Source organism: Solenopsis invicta, chromosome 14 (assembly GCF_016802725.1).
Source record: "Solenopsis invicta isolate M01_SB chromosome 14, UNIL_Sinv_3.0, whole genome shotgun sequence".
NCBI classification, from domain to species: Eukaryota; Metazoa; Arthropoda; class Insecta; order Hymenoptera; family Formicidae; genus Solenopsis; species Solenopsis invicta.
In genome coordinates this window covers 12,766,889-12,782,632 of record NC_052677.1, presented here as the reverse complement: position 1 = coordinate 12,782,632, position 15,744 = coordinate 12,766,889, and the positions used below count along the sequence as shown (strand labels likewise).

At 36.6% G+C, this 15,744-nt stretch overlaps 2 protein-coding genes across 6 annotated transcripts in view; one reads left to right on the top strand and one right to left on the bottom strand.

The window, feature by feature from the left end:
* LOC105201108 (steroid receptor RNA activator 1) overlaps positions 1–7,956 on the top strand; it is a 94,365-nt gene extending 86,409 nt beyond the window's left edge. Inside the window, exon 4 of the mRNA XM_039457137.1 lies at positions 7,919–7,956. Coding sequence (XP_039313071.1) covers positions 7,919–7,947 — 29 coding nt within the window. The 3' untranslated portion in view covers positions 7,948–7,956. The remainder of the gene's footprint in view (positions 1–7,918) is intronic.
* Positions 7,957–11,973: 4,017 nt separating this feature from the next.
* The window catches only part of LOC105201114 (protein spaetzle 5), a 135,860-nt gene continuing 132,089 nt past the window's right edge, over positions 11,974–15,744 (bottom strand). For all 5 annotated transcript variants that reach the window (XM_026137926.2, XM_039457121.1, XM_039457122.1 and 2 more), the window contains 3 exons: positions 14,955–15,110; positions 14,600–14,845; positions 11,974–14,383 (listed from right to left, as the gene is read on the bottom strand). In XM_026137926.2, coding sequence (XP_025993711.2) covers positions 14,212–14,383; positions 14,600–14,845; positions 14,955–15,110 — 574 coding nt within the window. In that variant the 3' untranslated portion in view covers positions 11,974–14,211. The remainder of the gene's footprint in view (positions 14,384–14,599; positions 14,846–14,954; positions 15,111–15,744) is intronic.

The following is a 15,744-nucleotide window of genomic DNA, read 5'->3' as shown; positions in this document are numbered from 1 at the left end:
GCAATATATCATGCCTGGGAAGGAACGACATGAACACGAACGATACATATAACAACATCGACACTGCCCAGTTTAAATAAAATACACGCCGCTGTACAATTTACACAAAGATAAGATTTGATTAAGAAGTAGAAAAAACAAAATAAGAAGTTTTTTTTTAAATATTGATTAAGAAATCTTACTTTAAACAAACATATTGCAACGAGAAATTGATAGACTTCCTATACGACTTACATTTAACAATTGATTTTTTATTTTAGACTAATCTCGTCCTTCAGGCGACACTATAATAGTTGTAAATTTTTACGCGTTTGTAAATTTGCAGTAGAGATAATCTCGGAAGGCGATCATCTTAAAGGGTATCAATCGGTCAATGACATTTAGAGGGTTCATTGTATTTTCCGAAAGAAACCGGCTTCAGGTCACTTCAGAATCTTCTTCCGAAGAAGGACGGTTCTCCTTCAACGGAAAAAATTTGCAACATGAGTAAAATTGTGATGTCTAGAGATTTCTGGTTAGCTAATTCGAAGACATATTTCCAGGACATTCCAGGATAAAAATCCTGGTTTTTCCAGGTTCATTAATTTTCATTACTTAATTTTCATTGATATTATTATGTTTTGTATTCAAATTGGGATTTTGTGTAACGAATAAATTAAAAACGCAAATAAATTTGCGCTTTTAAACAATGTTATTTATTGCTTTATAAAAATATCAATCGAACATTCAATACAAATAATAATTTCTCTGCTATATTCTATTTTATAATTTAAGACATTAAATTCCAGCGTTCTATTAATAACTTGTCTTAGGACACTTTTAAAATTATAAATTTATTACCGTTTTACTAAATTATTAATTTGATTTTCATTGTTCGCACTTGCTTTTAAAGCTTTATCTAAAATTTTTCTCATTTTCTTTAGTTTTTTCACAAGTATATTGTGTTTATCGTGTGTCTTTGATTCTTCTTGATATTGCGCAATTCTTTCGTGCGGTCTTCTTTTTCTTTTGCAATCGCCTCTTTATATCGGGCGAGTAAAATGGATCGTAGCTTTCGTAATCTCAATCAAAGTTGCTTACATCTTTTCCATTTGCCATCATCCAATCATAAATAATTCGCTAAACTATTAACGATCTTTCTGATTATCAACTAAACATTTGCGATTAAATATTTGCTGAAAAGTTTTGCTCGAAGCCAATATTACCATGCAAAAGGATTATTACCCTATGAATAAAACTGGTTGAATTTACGTACTTTTTCGTATCAAGTGTTTGAATCAGATCTCTCCAAAAATGATCCAAACGTATTTCGTTTCTGTTAAAAGTTGTAAACCATTCCTTAGCAATTTTCGTAGCAATTATTTGCTTGAACTTGCGTGCAATCTGATCAGCTTGTGTACTTGTTATATTTTGCATTCCATAAATAACTCCAGTGTGACGTGCTTTTGCGATACTTTCATTAGCAGCTACTGATGGATTAACACAAGAGATTGCCATAGATATTGACATAGTTCACGCGTGCAAAATATTTCTTTCTTTCACGATTCGTTTTTTTTTAAATAAAAAAAATTAATAACTTCTAGAAAAGTTTCAGGTCAGTCCTAAAATTCCAGGGATTTTCAAGAGTTTCTAAGATTAAATTTCAGAACAATTCCAGGATTCAAGAGCATTCAAAGATCGCTAGACTCCATAAAAATTATTTTCTTAATTTGTAATTAAGCAGATTGCAAAAATAAATTTGCAATGTGTATGGAACATGATCAAAAATAACAATATTTTTTGCAATTGAATTATTCATTTATAAATATTGTTTCTCGTACACGTTATAAAAAAATAGAACGACTTCTGTACCCGTACAGTGATCGTACTTTATTTCATAGCAATTTATTTCTGTTGTATTACGTAATGTTAAAATAATTTTGATAATTATAAAATATTATAATTCTGTCATTTACGTAATTTTCCATATAAAATATATTTACTCCGATAACAAGTTTCCCGCATGTAACTATCAATTTGATAAAAGTATATTGCCCAAGTTGTTGTTATATTCTTTGAGGAAAGTGGCTTCCGATTTTACTTATGATATTGTCGGACACGTATGCCATGTATGGTTATTTATAACAAGTTATTGAAAATTTTATACTAATAAATTCCATACGCTATTTAAGTTGCTAGGAAACAGTTTCTTTTCTGTTGCGTTCAGGTAGCCTTACGCAAAGGAAATGAGAAGGAATACAAGAAACGCGAACAGACGATGACGAGACAGCGCGTCTATACGGATCAATGGCTCGTCTTCAAATCTCCATTGATCTCCATAACGAACGTTTTTCAGGAGAAACTCTTCATCTCTCTCTTCTCAATTACTTCATGCCGCACTGAAAGAAAAAATTATAGTGGCAACTATAAGGGGACAACAATACAAGTTTTTTTAATAGAATTACAATATATAGTTAAGTAAACTATATTGTAGTTATTGCAACTAAATTAATGGTTAAGAGAATTAATAAAAAATAGTTGTAATATTACAATTATTCTCTTAACTATTAATTTAGTTGTAATAACTATAATATAGTTCACTTAACTATATATTATAATTCTATTAACAAAACTTGTATGGTTGTTCCCTTACAGTTGCCATCATTTTAATTTTTTCTCTCAGTGCAGAAACTTGTTCAGGTTGCTTAAATATTGGACACAAATGTATGGGCACAACAACATGATAAATTTTGATGCTTTTATTATTATATTTTTTTATCAATATTTGCATAAATATTTAGAACAAGGCTCGACATGAATTGCACGTTTCAATCAATTTTCAGCTTGACGCTTTCCCCTTATCTTACTATTGAATGCATTCCAAAAACCGACTAATACTCGGATTGCGCGCGGGTTGATGAGGTAAGGAGAGAAATAACGTAATTTTAAAAGCTAGAGTGCCACAAGGCGAGACAAAATAAGATTTCCCGAAAATATAAAAATTCGAATATATGTATTTTTATCAGTGTTTGATTGTTTCGAAATTAAAATTTGTTATCTTCTTTCATTTTCATAATTTCTATAGTTTGGAAATATTTTATTATAATAATAAATAATAGAATAACTTTTACATTTTTTTTTCAGGACTTGAGATTTTCGAGAATGTCAAGTCCAGAATTTTATCTCGTCTTGAAACTTAACACAAAAGTCTCGTCTCCATCTCGTCTCGAATTCGAGACGAGACAAGACGAGATTCTCGAAGTCTCGAATCTTGTCGGCGTTCCTATTAAAAGTCCGGAAGAAAACCAGTGGTTCTCAATTTTTCGTTTAAATTGTTATATTTTTATAAAAGAAAGCTTGTGGAATATTTTATATTGATTATTTACAATCATTATAAAAAGCAAATCTATTGTATATTTTTATAAATGCTATCAGATTTTTTAATTCGTACTACCACAAATTTTACTGTAAAGAAACGATACTAATGTAAGACTGATAAGTGATAAAAAAATTAGTAATCGTTCTGAATAAAACATGTCAATCATAAAAATATATTTAAGCCAGTTTTATTTCGGTGTTTTTATTGTTTTATTACTATTATTTATAATATATTGAATATTTGATCGCTTTTTTCATCAATTATTAATAAAATAAATATTAGTTAATGGTTTCTTATAATTTTAATTATTGTAATTTTAAAAAATTGATATTTTAATTTTAAAAAATCAATACGCTTTAGGCAAACGATTTTTTAAATCATACCTTTTGCTGTATGCTACAGAAAAATTTATAATGAATTAATTTGTTATCACCGAAAGGTATAACATACAATAATAAGATGATTAAAACAAGTTACAATTTCTAATTTCGATTTGCATCCAAAACAACATCAAATAAAAAATATAATAAAAAATAGTTTAAATACTACGCATTTGGCAACTCTCTAACTTCCTGGGTCACATCAATATGATGGACATTAACAATTTGATAGCATATCATTTACATAGCAAAAACAGCCATTCTTTTAATTAATTTTTTTTGAAAAAAATCAAAATTTTTCTTTTTTCTTTAACAATCTAAAAAGGCAATTTTTTTTCTAACTATAACTAGTGCTAGCTGAAAATTAGCCAAAATGTGCAATTCGTGCCGAATCGTGATCTAGATCTATGCATAAATATCTATAGTTAAGAATAATTTCTGTAATATTTTATAAATAAATATTCTTTACATTTTGAGCACTGAATATTTTTCTCTGATTATTCTTAGAATATGATAAAAAATATTTTTCGAACATTTCTGGAATATTTTTATTTAAAATAGTTTTACATTCATATAAAAATCTTTAATATTATATGCGTTTTAATATATTTTGATATTCTTGAATTTACAAACAGAACGTTGATAGAATGTTGACAGAATGAGTTCGCTATCTGGGAAGTCTTTTCGCGCCCGGCACATCGGCTACTTTGCAGATTCGTATAAATTCAAAAGGACGCACGCTGTTCACGAGTACACACACAATAAAGTCGAAATAAATCAATTTAGCCGAATCAGGTAGAAGGGAATTTAGTTTGGCAGAATATTTCAGATGGTACAATGCCAGTGGTTCTCATTAGTGACGATCACTAACTGGCTGTTCCAAAGGAGGTCGTATTCCATTTCTTCGTGAGTTGCAACGGATCCTGGATCGGAATAAATTTAGAAAGACTATTCCGGAGGACTGTCTGCAGATATTTCTCATTGAAAACTGTTAACGATATCAGTGCCATTAGTTGTTAATAAATTTTAAGCGGTTCGAGATTTTGATTGAGTTAGAAAAATGAGTTAGAAATATGGTCTCCACTGGCTTCTACCTGCTTCTACTCTGCCTGGACCGGTCGCAGTTGATATCGAATAGGAATATTTGAAGAATATCTGAAGAGATATTTTATCGTTTGTTAGCATCTTTTCAATTGTACCGGTCTTTCAGCTGTCACGAATCTTCAATTGAAAATGATTCTCTATTGAATAACGTCATTAGTTTTTATTGCAATCTGGAAGATTCTCAGGTAACGCGGTCTATTCTATGAACGTAAACATTCTATAAACATTGCATGCGCAATATTTTATTCGCAGCGTTTTATAAGCATCCAATGTAAATATTTGTCGAGAGTATTAGAATGCTCTGAAATATATTAAAGAACATCTCACGAATACACAAGATATAAAAATGAGACCGTGTTAAATATTCCCAAAACGTCCAAACGATATTATTTATCGTACTCCAAGAATATTCAAAGAAGGTGATTGATTCCTTAACAAGCACATTCGTGCCATGAATTCTTGCTATATTTCGTATCTCAAAATCTCACGAGGAAATATATGCATACGTGTACCAACAGTCACGCGATATATCATTTGGCAACAGATCTTGAGAAATATCGATCTGGCGTATCCATGCATCGGTGGAGCAGAATCGATCGAGCAAGGTTCGGTCGCTCTCATGCATTTCGGTCTTACGGGACGATCTTGCGCCATGTGTGCCGTATTACGTCAAATACAGCGGTGAAAGCAGCTGCAACGTCGTGACACGCGTCCATTGTCGGTATTTCATGGGCAACGAAAAATGAAAAATCGTCCCTCGTATTCCTGTTCTCTTGCCGTACAAAATCCCTTCGGCCTTTGCCCTCTGATGTTGCAAGGATCACCTGGACCGCGCGCGAAGAGAGAGAAAGAGAGAAAGACAGAGAAAAAGAGAGAGAGAGAGGAAGAAATAAAGAAAGAGAGAGATATATTCTTTGGAAAATTTATTCTCACGACTTGATACCTCTTCTCTCTTTCCCAATCGCACTGTGAAATCTCGTCTTCGTATAATTTGCGTTATCTTAATTAAAAACGAGCATATCGAAAAAGAAACAGCTACGCAATGTTATTACGAAGTAATTTATCTTGAAATAAATAAAATAAATAATCGAAGAAGTTGATTCGAAACTCGAATTCATTGTGATCCGTGGAACACTTTGCGCGCGATAGTGGTGGCGTTACAGACAGAATCGAGTTGAACTCATCGAAGAACCTTGCTGCGAGGGTGCAGGAGTTACTCTAGGTGTTCAAGCGAATTGGGGGTCGCGCAACCTTCCCTACTCCCTTCCTATCCAACGCGTGCCATCTTCGATGTAGTGGCCTGCCACCAAATCACCCCAATTGAAAGGGTTTAAATGCTCTTTTTTTCCTTGCCTTTCTGCAATAGGGTAATAACCGCAACAGTAGGACATTCTACGTTTCTAACAAAAATGTGAACCTACTGATGTACGGTGCATCTTTTCCCTTTCTTTCGTGCTTTTAATAAAAATAGTATTGCAAACATAAGCGCAGCTTTTTAATTCGAATGTTAAAAAGATACCGATTTTTAAATAACATCGGCTTTGAGTAGAAATGTTTAGAGGAGAATTGCTGAATGTGTAAACAACATTTAGTAACGATAATATAAAGTAAATGAGAAATCAGTGATATAAACGAAAACTTAACATGTTTTATCTTGTTTTTATGCATACCAATAAAAATGTATATCACTTAAAAAAATCAGGTATAATTAATATTAATTTCTTATCAATTTATTCAGTCGATAATAACGTAAGCATGCAATTTTGCTTACAAATCGATAACAAATAGAACATACAATAAAAAATAATTTAGATGGGACGCATCGGGCAACACTCAGCTAGGCACAAATATAATAAAAATATTAAAAATATTAACGTAGTTGCAATACGCCAGTTGCAGTGCGCGATTATTTCTTCGTGGCAAAGTCGTTAAGACCTATCTTCATTATGACGGACAACGATTCGTGGCGATATCACGATCGATACTTTCTCTTACAGAAGCTCGTTAGAAACATCTGCCGCGACCTGACGTCGTCGTTCCCGCGAATGGTTGCGGCTGCGAAACATCAGGACAATTTCTGTGCATTGTCCTTTTGAGTTATTGCATCCCTTTCTAACCGATTTTTTTCAAGTCCAGATACGTTCTATAACATCAATCAACTCGTGATAACAATAATGTTGATGCCGCGAAGAATGCAAGTCTAAATAAACTGCTATTAAATTAACGCTTAATTACGCAGGGTATTCAACTGTTCATAATAGAGTAACTATCAGGATATTCAATGTGTTACATGAATAATTAATTTGCGGTTGTGAAACGAGGCATTTTAAAGAATATGAAGAAGGAAAGCTCGAGTAACTTGATAAAAATGTACGTCCGTGTATTTTTTGTTTCCTTTTTTCTTTTCTCATATATATATATATATATATATATATATATATATACATATATAATTTATTAAGATGGTCTTGTGTAACACGAGGCCTCGATCATTATTTATTATGGATGCCGTAAGGAAGACCTTCTTATTTTAATCTGAAATCTTTAGTAGGATTTAATAAAAATTTTAACTCCATAAATACTTATTTGTTAGAGTAAACTTATAAGAACTAGAAAAGAATGTATGAATGGCATCATGTAAAAGAAACAAGTATTCAAATTTTTATTATGCCTGTTTTGTAGGTCATATTAAAAAATTTTTAATCAAATATTATTTTATAATGAGGTCTGTACTTAATTACTTGAAGCAGAAAACAATGAAAATTTGATTTTTAAATTTTCTATTCTTTCCATATAAGACTTTCCATATAAGCCTTGTAAATAATTTGTTATATACCATACAAGGTCCAGGTTTATATTCAGAACAATTAATCGGGCTCTTATTAAAATCTCACCAGCATTTCTACACGGAATATATGCCACTATGAACTTTCATTCCAACCTATTATTTTTCAGGTGACAACAGCGTTAATGCCTCACTTTTTACATATTTTTATATATTTACACATGTCCACATTTTTCACATCTGTTAATTATGATGATAATTATTAGTAATAATTACTAATCATTTTTGTAGGAAATTCGGAGCAGCTGTCGACACGGTAGGTCAGAAAATCCAGAAAAAAAATCCGTGTCGTTAACGGCCTAATTTCCTGCGTGGAGATACCTGCGTAACTTTTGCCGCACGTGAACCCGCAAGATCTCCCAGGATCAAGTTCTGATCCTCGTTTATGTTTATGGTAAGAGGACACACGTGAAATAACGCAGTTTCGTAAAAGACATTGAAGAGGATAATCCGTATAAAAAATGCAGTAATGAAAATTTAGTTTTGTGATCCTAAATGGATTAAATACTTTTTAAGACATTCTGCTTGTAATTACACACGAAAATATCGATAAATTTGAACTGTATAACTTGGACTAACGCGAATTCGCGTTGTCGTGTGCCTCACGTGCTCGTAGTACCGCCGCAAAGTTTGCGGGGCCATCGATCGTCCTCTGCACGCGGTCTTTCGCGAGTCTCGTCGCGGCACGTCGCAGGAGGTCGCCTGTGCGTGAGCATATAAGTGAGAGATCATACGCGCGTGTTCGTGCGTGCGTGCGTGCGTGCGTGCGTACGTGCGCGCGCGCGCGCGCCCGGAGCACGCACTTACGCACGATCGACGCGGATCGTTCGCTCGTTGTGCGTGGCGCGCTACGTTGCCATGACGACCAGTGGCAGTGCCACGCATTGATCGCAGACTCCCGCTTGCTCGCTCGCTCGACGGTGCGTGGACTGTGGAGTCGAGTGCGTAGAGACGCGACGGAGAAAGGAGAGAAGAATACGCGCGCGCGCGCGCATACGCACGCACACGCACGTACACACACGTACACACGCATACACACGCATACGTACGCACGAGTGCAGCATGTGCGCACGCATGCACGCACGCACGCACGCACGCACGCGAAGAAGCAGGCATCGGGGATAATGCACGTACGAAGCGGACACGCCGGGCTTCCTCGCTCTTTGCGAGGCTTTCTTTCGTGTTTTATAACGACAATTTAGAGCGACCGTTTAAGCTATAGACTATCATTATTCTTGCTCGTACAGAACAACGATGATTATTAATTCAGCTCCCCCTTACTTTGATTTCTCCCGTCTTTAATCAAACACACGTTATCATTAGACTTTCTCAAGATTTTCATTACACAGTTAATCGTTTAATATCAACGCCTTGTGTCAATTCCAATTTTAAGTACTTCCGCTTCCTACTTGTTGGTAAATCTGTTTCAAGTAGGATTTATATAAATTGATATAAAAAAAATGAAATATACGTTGATGATATAAATTGATGTTGAAAAATAAAATGTAGACTCTTGTAATCTCTTATGGAACTTTCCACAAATAGCAGTTGTAAAATACCAGAATAAACAAACTTGATGTTTTTCAGCTCACGCGCGAGTTTCTATCATAAAATACTGTATTATAAATTTTTTTACAGTTTCAGTTCCGGCTTCGACTTTGAACGGAACGAGATTCGCATGAGCTCTCGGTATTTCCTCGCGAAGAATACACAGTTTGAGGTAATAAAATCGCGTCGCCGGGCCGCGCGATGTCGGCCGAGCAGGAGCGGCAATGGATGAACGAAAGGGTTAGCTTCGAGATTAAAAGGAAGTCACCCCCTGCTCCTCCCTTCTCTTCCATCAATCACAATTATATATCCTCTCTCTCCCCTGCTATCGTTCATAATTACTGCTCGTGACTTTATCCCGGCGCTCGAAGCTGCCGGTCGACCGACTCGGTGTGCGGAGCGCGAGAGAAAAAGAGAACGGGGGGGAGGGCATGGACGTACGGAACGAGACGGAAAACACAATAGACTTTTGGCACAGAGATTACTGTAAAACTCTCTGCGGGGGTGGCAAGAGTTCTCTCGAGGAGTGGAAAAAAAAGTTTCGGACCCTCCGGCCGTAGTTCCGATCTCGACGTGAAAACGGAAGCGGTATTTCTCTTTAAAAAAAAAATCTCTCTCTCGAGCTCGCAAAAATTTCTACTCGGACGAACCGAGTGAAATATTTTCTCGAACGCAATCGAAGCGCGATCGCTCGGATGCGTCGCGTTACATACAGTTCGCTTTCAGTAAATAATGTCATGGTATTCGATGACGCAGAGCGTTCGCGCGTGCACGGTGCATTAAACGCGCCACCGATGAACTTACGTCACATTAAAAAAATTGTTGCCGAGTACCCAAGGTCGCTTTTTTTATGCAAGTTCGCTCGTGGAAAAAAAATATCATAGGTAAAGTCTGTGCCGTCAGCGCTGACCTTACGCAGTCTTTTTTACGCACGGTAAACCCCGATTCCGTACGTGCGGTGTATTTTCACCGACTGACGATCGGTGGTCGAATCGAGCGACGGGGTGGGGGATGACGCCTAATTAATCGAGCGGTTTCGCGAAATTGCGATTTTGCCTGCGCCATAAGGTTTTACGTGGGTTGAACGTGGGACCGCATCGGCAAACTTGACCTATCCGATCGCGCGCTCGGGAAGTGGCGCGGAAGCGGAAATGGGTCAGACATGTGATTTGATGACAAGTACGAATTAATCAAATCTCCCACCGAATTCATGGTGTATACACGTATATACATGTGTGACGTAGCAGCTTTTCTCTACTTATCACGTATTCCGTGCATTTTTATAAACAAGTACACACGCGTCGGTTTACGCGGTCCATGTGGTTCGCTCGTCATCTTGCGACTTGGTAGGGATCAAAGGTGGGCTTCCTCTTCCTGAAACGTGACATCTGGACGCCGTGAATCGACTCCGAATCTCGATTTAATCTCGCCGAGGCTCCAGATGCGAGGCAAACCGCGGTAAATTATTGCGGTACTATTTGACGTTTTTACATTGAGAAAATAAAGTTGTTAACTTGACTGAATTTTTCAACTCGATTAAATTTCTTCAATTACAGTATTTATGTAGTTAAGTTAAATATATAAATACTTAAATCAAGGTTCAAGTAGTTTATATATTTCATGTCCATTTTCACTAACGTAGATTAATTTTGATCTCAGTTAAATTTACTCTTTATGATTTTCTAGTTCTAAAAATTAGAAAAAAATAAAGAATAAGTTAAACTGAGATCAAAGTTAATCTACATTGGTGGAAATGGACATAAATCAAATACTGCATAAATACTTGAACTTCGGTTCAAGTATTTGAATAAAATACTTGAGTATTTGAGCATGAAAGCATTTGAACTTGAAGAGGTTCAAGTATTTTATGTATTTAAGTCAAAGACATAAATACTTGAACTGAAATTTTGACTTAAATAATTGAAATATTTGAACTTTTGCTCAAGTAGCTAAATAAAATACTTGATTATTTGAGTAAAAAAAAATGAATAGGTTTGAGTATTTTATGTATCTAAGTCAAATAGATAAATACTCTTGAAAAAAATTTAATCGAATTGAAAAATTTTGCCAAGTTAATAACTTTTCTCCTTAGTATATATATAAGACAAGTATAAAAAAAAAATTTTACCTTTTAAAAAAAAGTCGCAATACTTTTACAACTAAATTCTTAGATTCAGTGTGAATCACAGTCGCACTCGTAATATTAATAAAACGCGAAATAAACTGTGAAGCCTTGTTCGGAACGGTTTGGAAAATTTCTCGCAAGTAGGAACTCTCTTAATTGATACGTTATCCTACGCTCCGTACGCACGTACGTATGTGCTATCGCAGGACGACCTCGCTTCTCGGCGGAAGGCCCCTCCGCTCGTCGCTGGCTCACACACGCTCACGCGCGTGCATATAAACGGAAACCCTTCAAGTAGCCTACCATCCACCTCGTGTGTACAGACACTTCTGTCACGCACGAGTGGAGGGAAACGCGCAAGGTACAAGTGCACACGCGTATAGACGCACCGCGTGTAGATGCAACGCGTTGCACTTATGTACGTACATACGTACGTACGTACGCCTAGAATTCACCCCTCTTTTCGCTGAACGCGAAGGGATACCGAGGGGGACACCAGGGTGGCAGCTCTCAAGCAGGTGCAAGCGAGTGGGTGCGTGCGAGAGAGCGCGTTTCTTCAAGCGGAACGGAATCTACAGCGAATCCGGCGCGCGCTAAATGCTCTCTCTCTCTCTTTCTCTCTCAAAAACGCGCTTTTCAGCAACGATTTTTCAATGTAGCCTTAGCCTCGATACCTTCGTAAAAAAGTTTTACGATCTATACTTAGCTGTTTGTGCGTCGTTACGTAGCTTGCTATCAGTACAGGCAATGCCGTCAAATATTTATGAGTCAAAAGCATAATTGCTATCATCACCGTCGACAGTTATGAACGGCATTTAGCGTCGTCACGGCGTTACGGCAAGGGCTTCGCAATAGGCTTGCGAAAGTTGTCGGAAAATGGCGCGAAAAGGGTATCGCGTTTTACCCTACAACATTTCCGCGCGAAACTCGCGCGTGTCTGACCTCGGGTTAGTTTCTCCCCTGTCATCTCCCGTCTCTCATCACATGATCTTCATCCCTCGTTTCGTCCTCCTTCCGTCTTTTCCCAACTGGCGCAAGCCGCAAATTCGAGATCCTTTATTTTATGCTCTCTCGAATCCCCTTTCGCATTCCTCCTTATATCCACTATAATAGGTCGGCATAACAATCGGCGTTTGCCGATTTTACGTAATCGAATAATAATTTATTTCCAAGATTCACAGATTTTTTTTGTTAACAATACATTTTATTAATCCTTTTCTTGTCACGGAACAATTTCACGTGATTTATTATTTTTACCGAAAACAGTTAAGGCGAGACGCTGAAGTCGTCAATTTTATCGATGAACTCGACTTACACATCGTAGGATTTACAAAATATCAACGAACCTTTACATCTACTGCATCGAGAGATCACGTATACATGTAACATAATTTGTCAAACATTCTATTCTCTTAAATTAGACTTCCCGAATTAATTCTAACGATGTCAACATTGTTCATTCATTTATTCTACACCTGGCTCTGCCTTCATGTCGCACAAATAACCTGCGTAACGCTTCCACGAAGTAAATGGGTCTGTGAATTGATGATTTTAATCGCCATGTTAAAGTAAAAGTCGATAAGAAAATTTGTAATTTAAAATGTTGTTCTTGCTTTCGGCGTGCGTATTTTAATTCTGTAAAGTGTAAAAGGAATTATATATTTCTGTAAAACCAATACGAGGCATAACAAAATGATATTTTTGTCGGTAATACAGACGACTCCAGCTTCGCCTTAATATTAATTGTCTCGACGGTGGCAAATGTATTGTCTCTGTTATTTATTCGCGTATAAATAGCGCGCATAAAAGATCCGCTTTTAAGGTTTTATTACGCAATTACGTGATTTCCTTCCGCCCCGTCCCTGTTCGATCTCACTAGAGTGAAATGCCTATATTGTATAAATAAGCTCAATCATGGCGATATATATAGTAACTATTTGTTTGGAGACATCCCCTAAATAAGATTCACACATTGTTGACATGGGAGAGATTAAATATTAACTAAAAGCGCTGTACAAGCAATGACTTGCGATAATATTGTGTGCAATTGCGCGACCTACCTCTGCGGAATAGTGGACAAATCGGTGATCAAGGCTGCCGAAAGATAAATAAAGAATATTTGAGATGACTTAATAGTCAATAAAATATATAAAAAAAAAGTCGTACATTATATATCTTCTTTGTATATATTATAAACGTGCGACGCAAGTACTACATGTATGTAGGGAATGAGTCGTATACTGAGAAAAAGAATTGATAACTTGTCTAAATTGATTGTTGACTTGACTAAATTTTTCAATTACATCAATTCAAATATGTATTTAAGTGAAATTTCTTCAATTCAACCATTTATACATTCAACCTAAATACATAAATACTTGAATTGGAGAAAGTTAATCGAGCTGAAAAATTTAGTGAAATTAACACTTTTTTTTTTCTTATTGACATCGAAACAGCGACATCTCTCGCTGAAAGAGTCCCCGTCCGTTAATCGCAAAGAAACACTTTAGGAGCGTACATCGACGCCCTCCGGAGACTTACGCGTCGTTCGCGATTTGCAATTAACAATGGCAATTAACGATATGCTGGCAACAGTGTATTCCGTCTGCGCCGTGTACACCGCTGGTAATACGCTGTCGCGGTACACGCTGTCGCTCGAGTGCGCATCGTTCATAGAACGCTACATTATCGGTACCCACTTTCAACGCCGTTGCCAGGCGCACTCTGTGTCGCAGAATTACAATCGTGAAGAGAACGACGTGTACGACCGCGTTTAATAGCGCTTACCCCCTGAAAATATATCCCGTTCGCGCTGCAGAGCGCGACGCGCGACGTTAGCCGCCTCGTATCCTCAGAAATTCGGTATGATCTGGCACGAGCAACCGTGCGGCAGCCAGAACAAGTCGGTGTAAAGCCGATTCCCGCTCCCCTCGAGCGCGATCAGTCTCTTTTGCACGAATTGTTGCTGGCACTTACTCCTGTATCCCTCCGGGATGGAGCATATGCCGTTGCACACGTCATTCCTAAAAGCACAACGAGAGGATTGATATCGCCTCGCTCTCCTCGGCCTCCTCCCCTCGAGTTCGATAAGAATATCGTTCCGACATAAAAAGATGACCATCCTTGAGTTAATGTCACTTAGAGCGAACATGAAAATTGGAAAGTGAAATGCGAATTGAATTAGAGCGATTTCCGCTAGAGATCGATCTCATCGCGGCGAATTCCCCGAGCACACTTACAAGCATGTCTCGCTTCTGACGAGCTGCGAATATTTGTTCCGTTGTTCCGGAAGATTAACAACGTACATCCAGTTGCCCTCTTTGTTCAGAGCGGCTCTCGGAGCGATATATTGCGCTCGCGTGGGGCACAGGGAGATGGCTTCCGGATCCGACTGTCTCTTTACACGGTCGCCCTTGAGCTTCGCGTATCCCAACAACGGGTTCACGCTGTAACTTCGCGCCGTTAGCTTGCCACCTCGCGAATACCTGTTATTTAATTTAAACAAAATATATATATAAATATGTGCATTCAGCGCGCGCGTGTAACGGAGAAGTGATCGTTTTCGACTTTTCCACGCGATATTATATTTGATACCTATTCGTCAGCCACGATTGGTTCGGATCAAACACATTTACGGACTCCTGCGAATAAGCACGATCGATCTGTCGTTGGACGTTGCGATGATAATTCAACGTCACTTCCGGAAGGACAGAATGCCTCTGTGATTGCACCGGTACAGAGTACTTGTAGCTGCAATTCGACGAATTGAAAATCTAACTTTTGCACGCTATCATTTTACTGCGCCTTATACTATCATTTAAATGTATCTTCTGTTTCGTACAGTTGACGATGTATAAAATAATTTGATAATTTGATAGTCTGAAATGATTAGTTCAATTGGTGATGAATAGTTGATGTCTATTATTATTATTATTATTTGATATTTTTATCACCTTCGATCTCACTATTTTATGTTAATTAAACAATGTAACGATTTTGCCTTTTTTAACCAATTCTGTCTACATCAAACACATATACAGCAAATATAATATATACATGTAAAAAAAAGTTTCTTCCAATCAAATCATTTCCTTTGACTTAAATAAATATTAGTTAGTTAAAATAATTTATTTTTGAACTTGGGAAATATTTTTTTAATCAAGAAAATGATGTTAAAAAAGTTAATATTTATTTGAAAATAAAAAAAAGTTTTTCCGTGCATACATATTGTTCTCTCGACTTTACGTCGATTCAATGTAGCTGTAAAACAATCCCTTATGAGAAGAAATCTTATAGAAGTATTCGCAGTTGGTATAAAAACTTGCTCAATTGATGCAAAAATAATTATGATGAAGTCGAAGATGACAAAAATATCAAATATAGT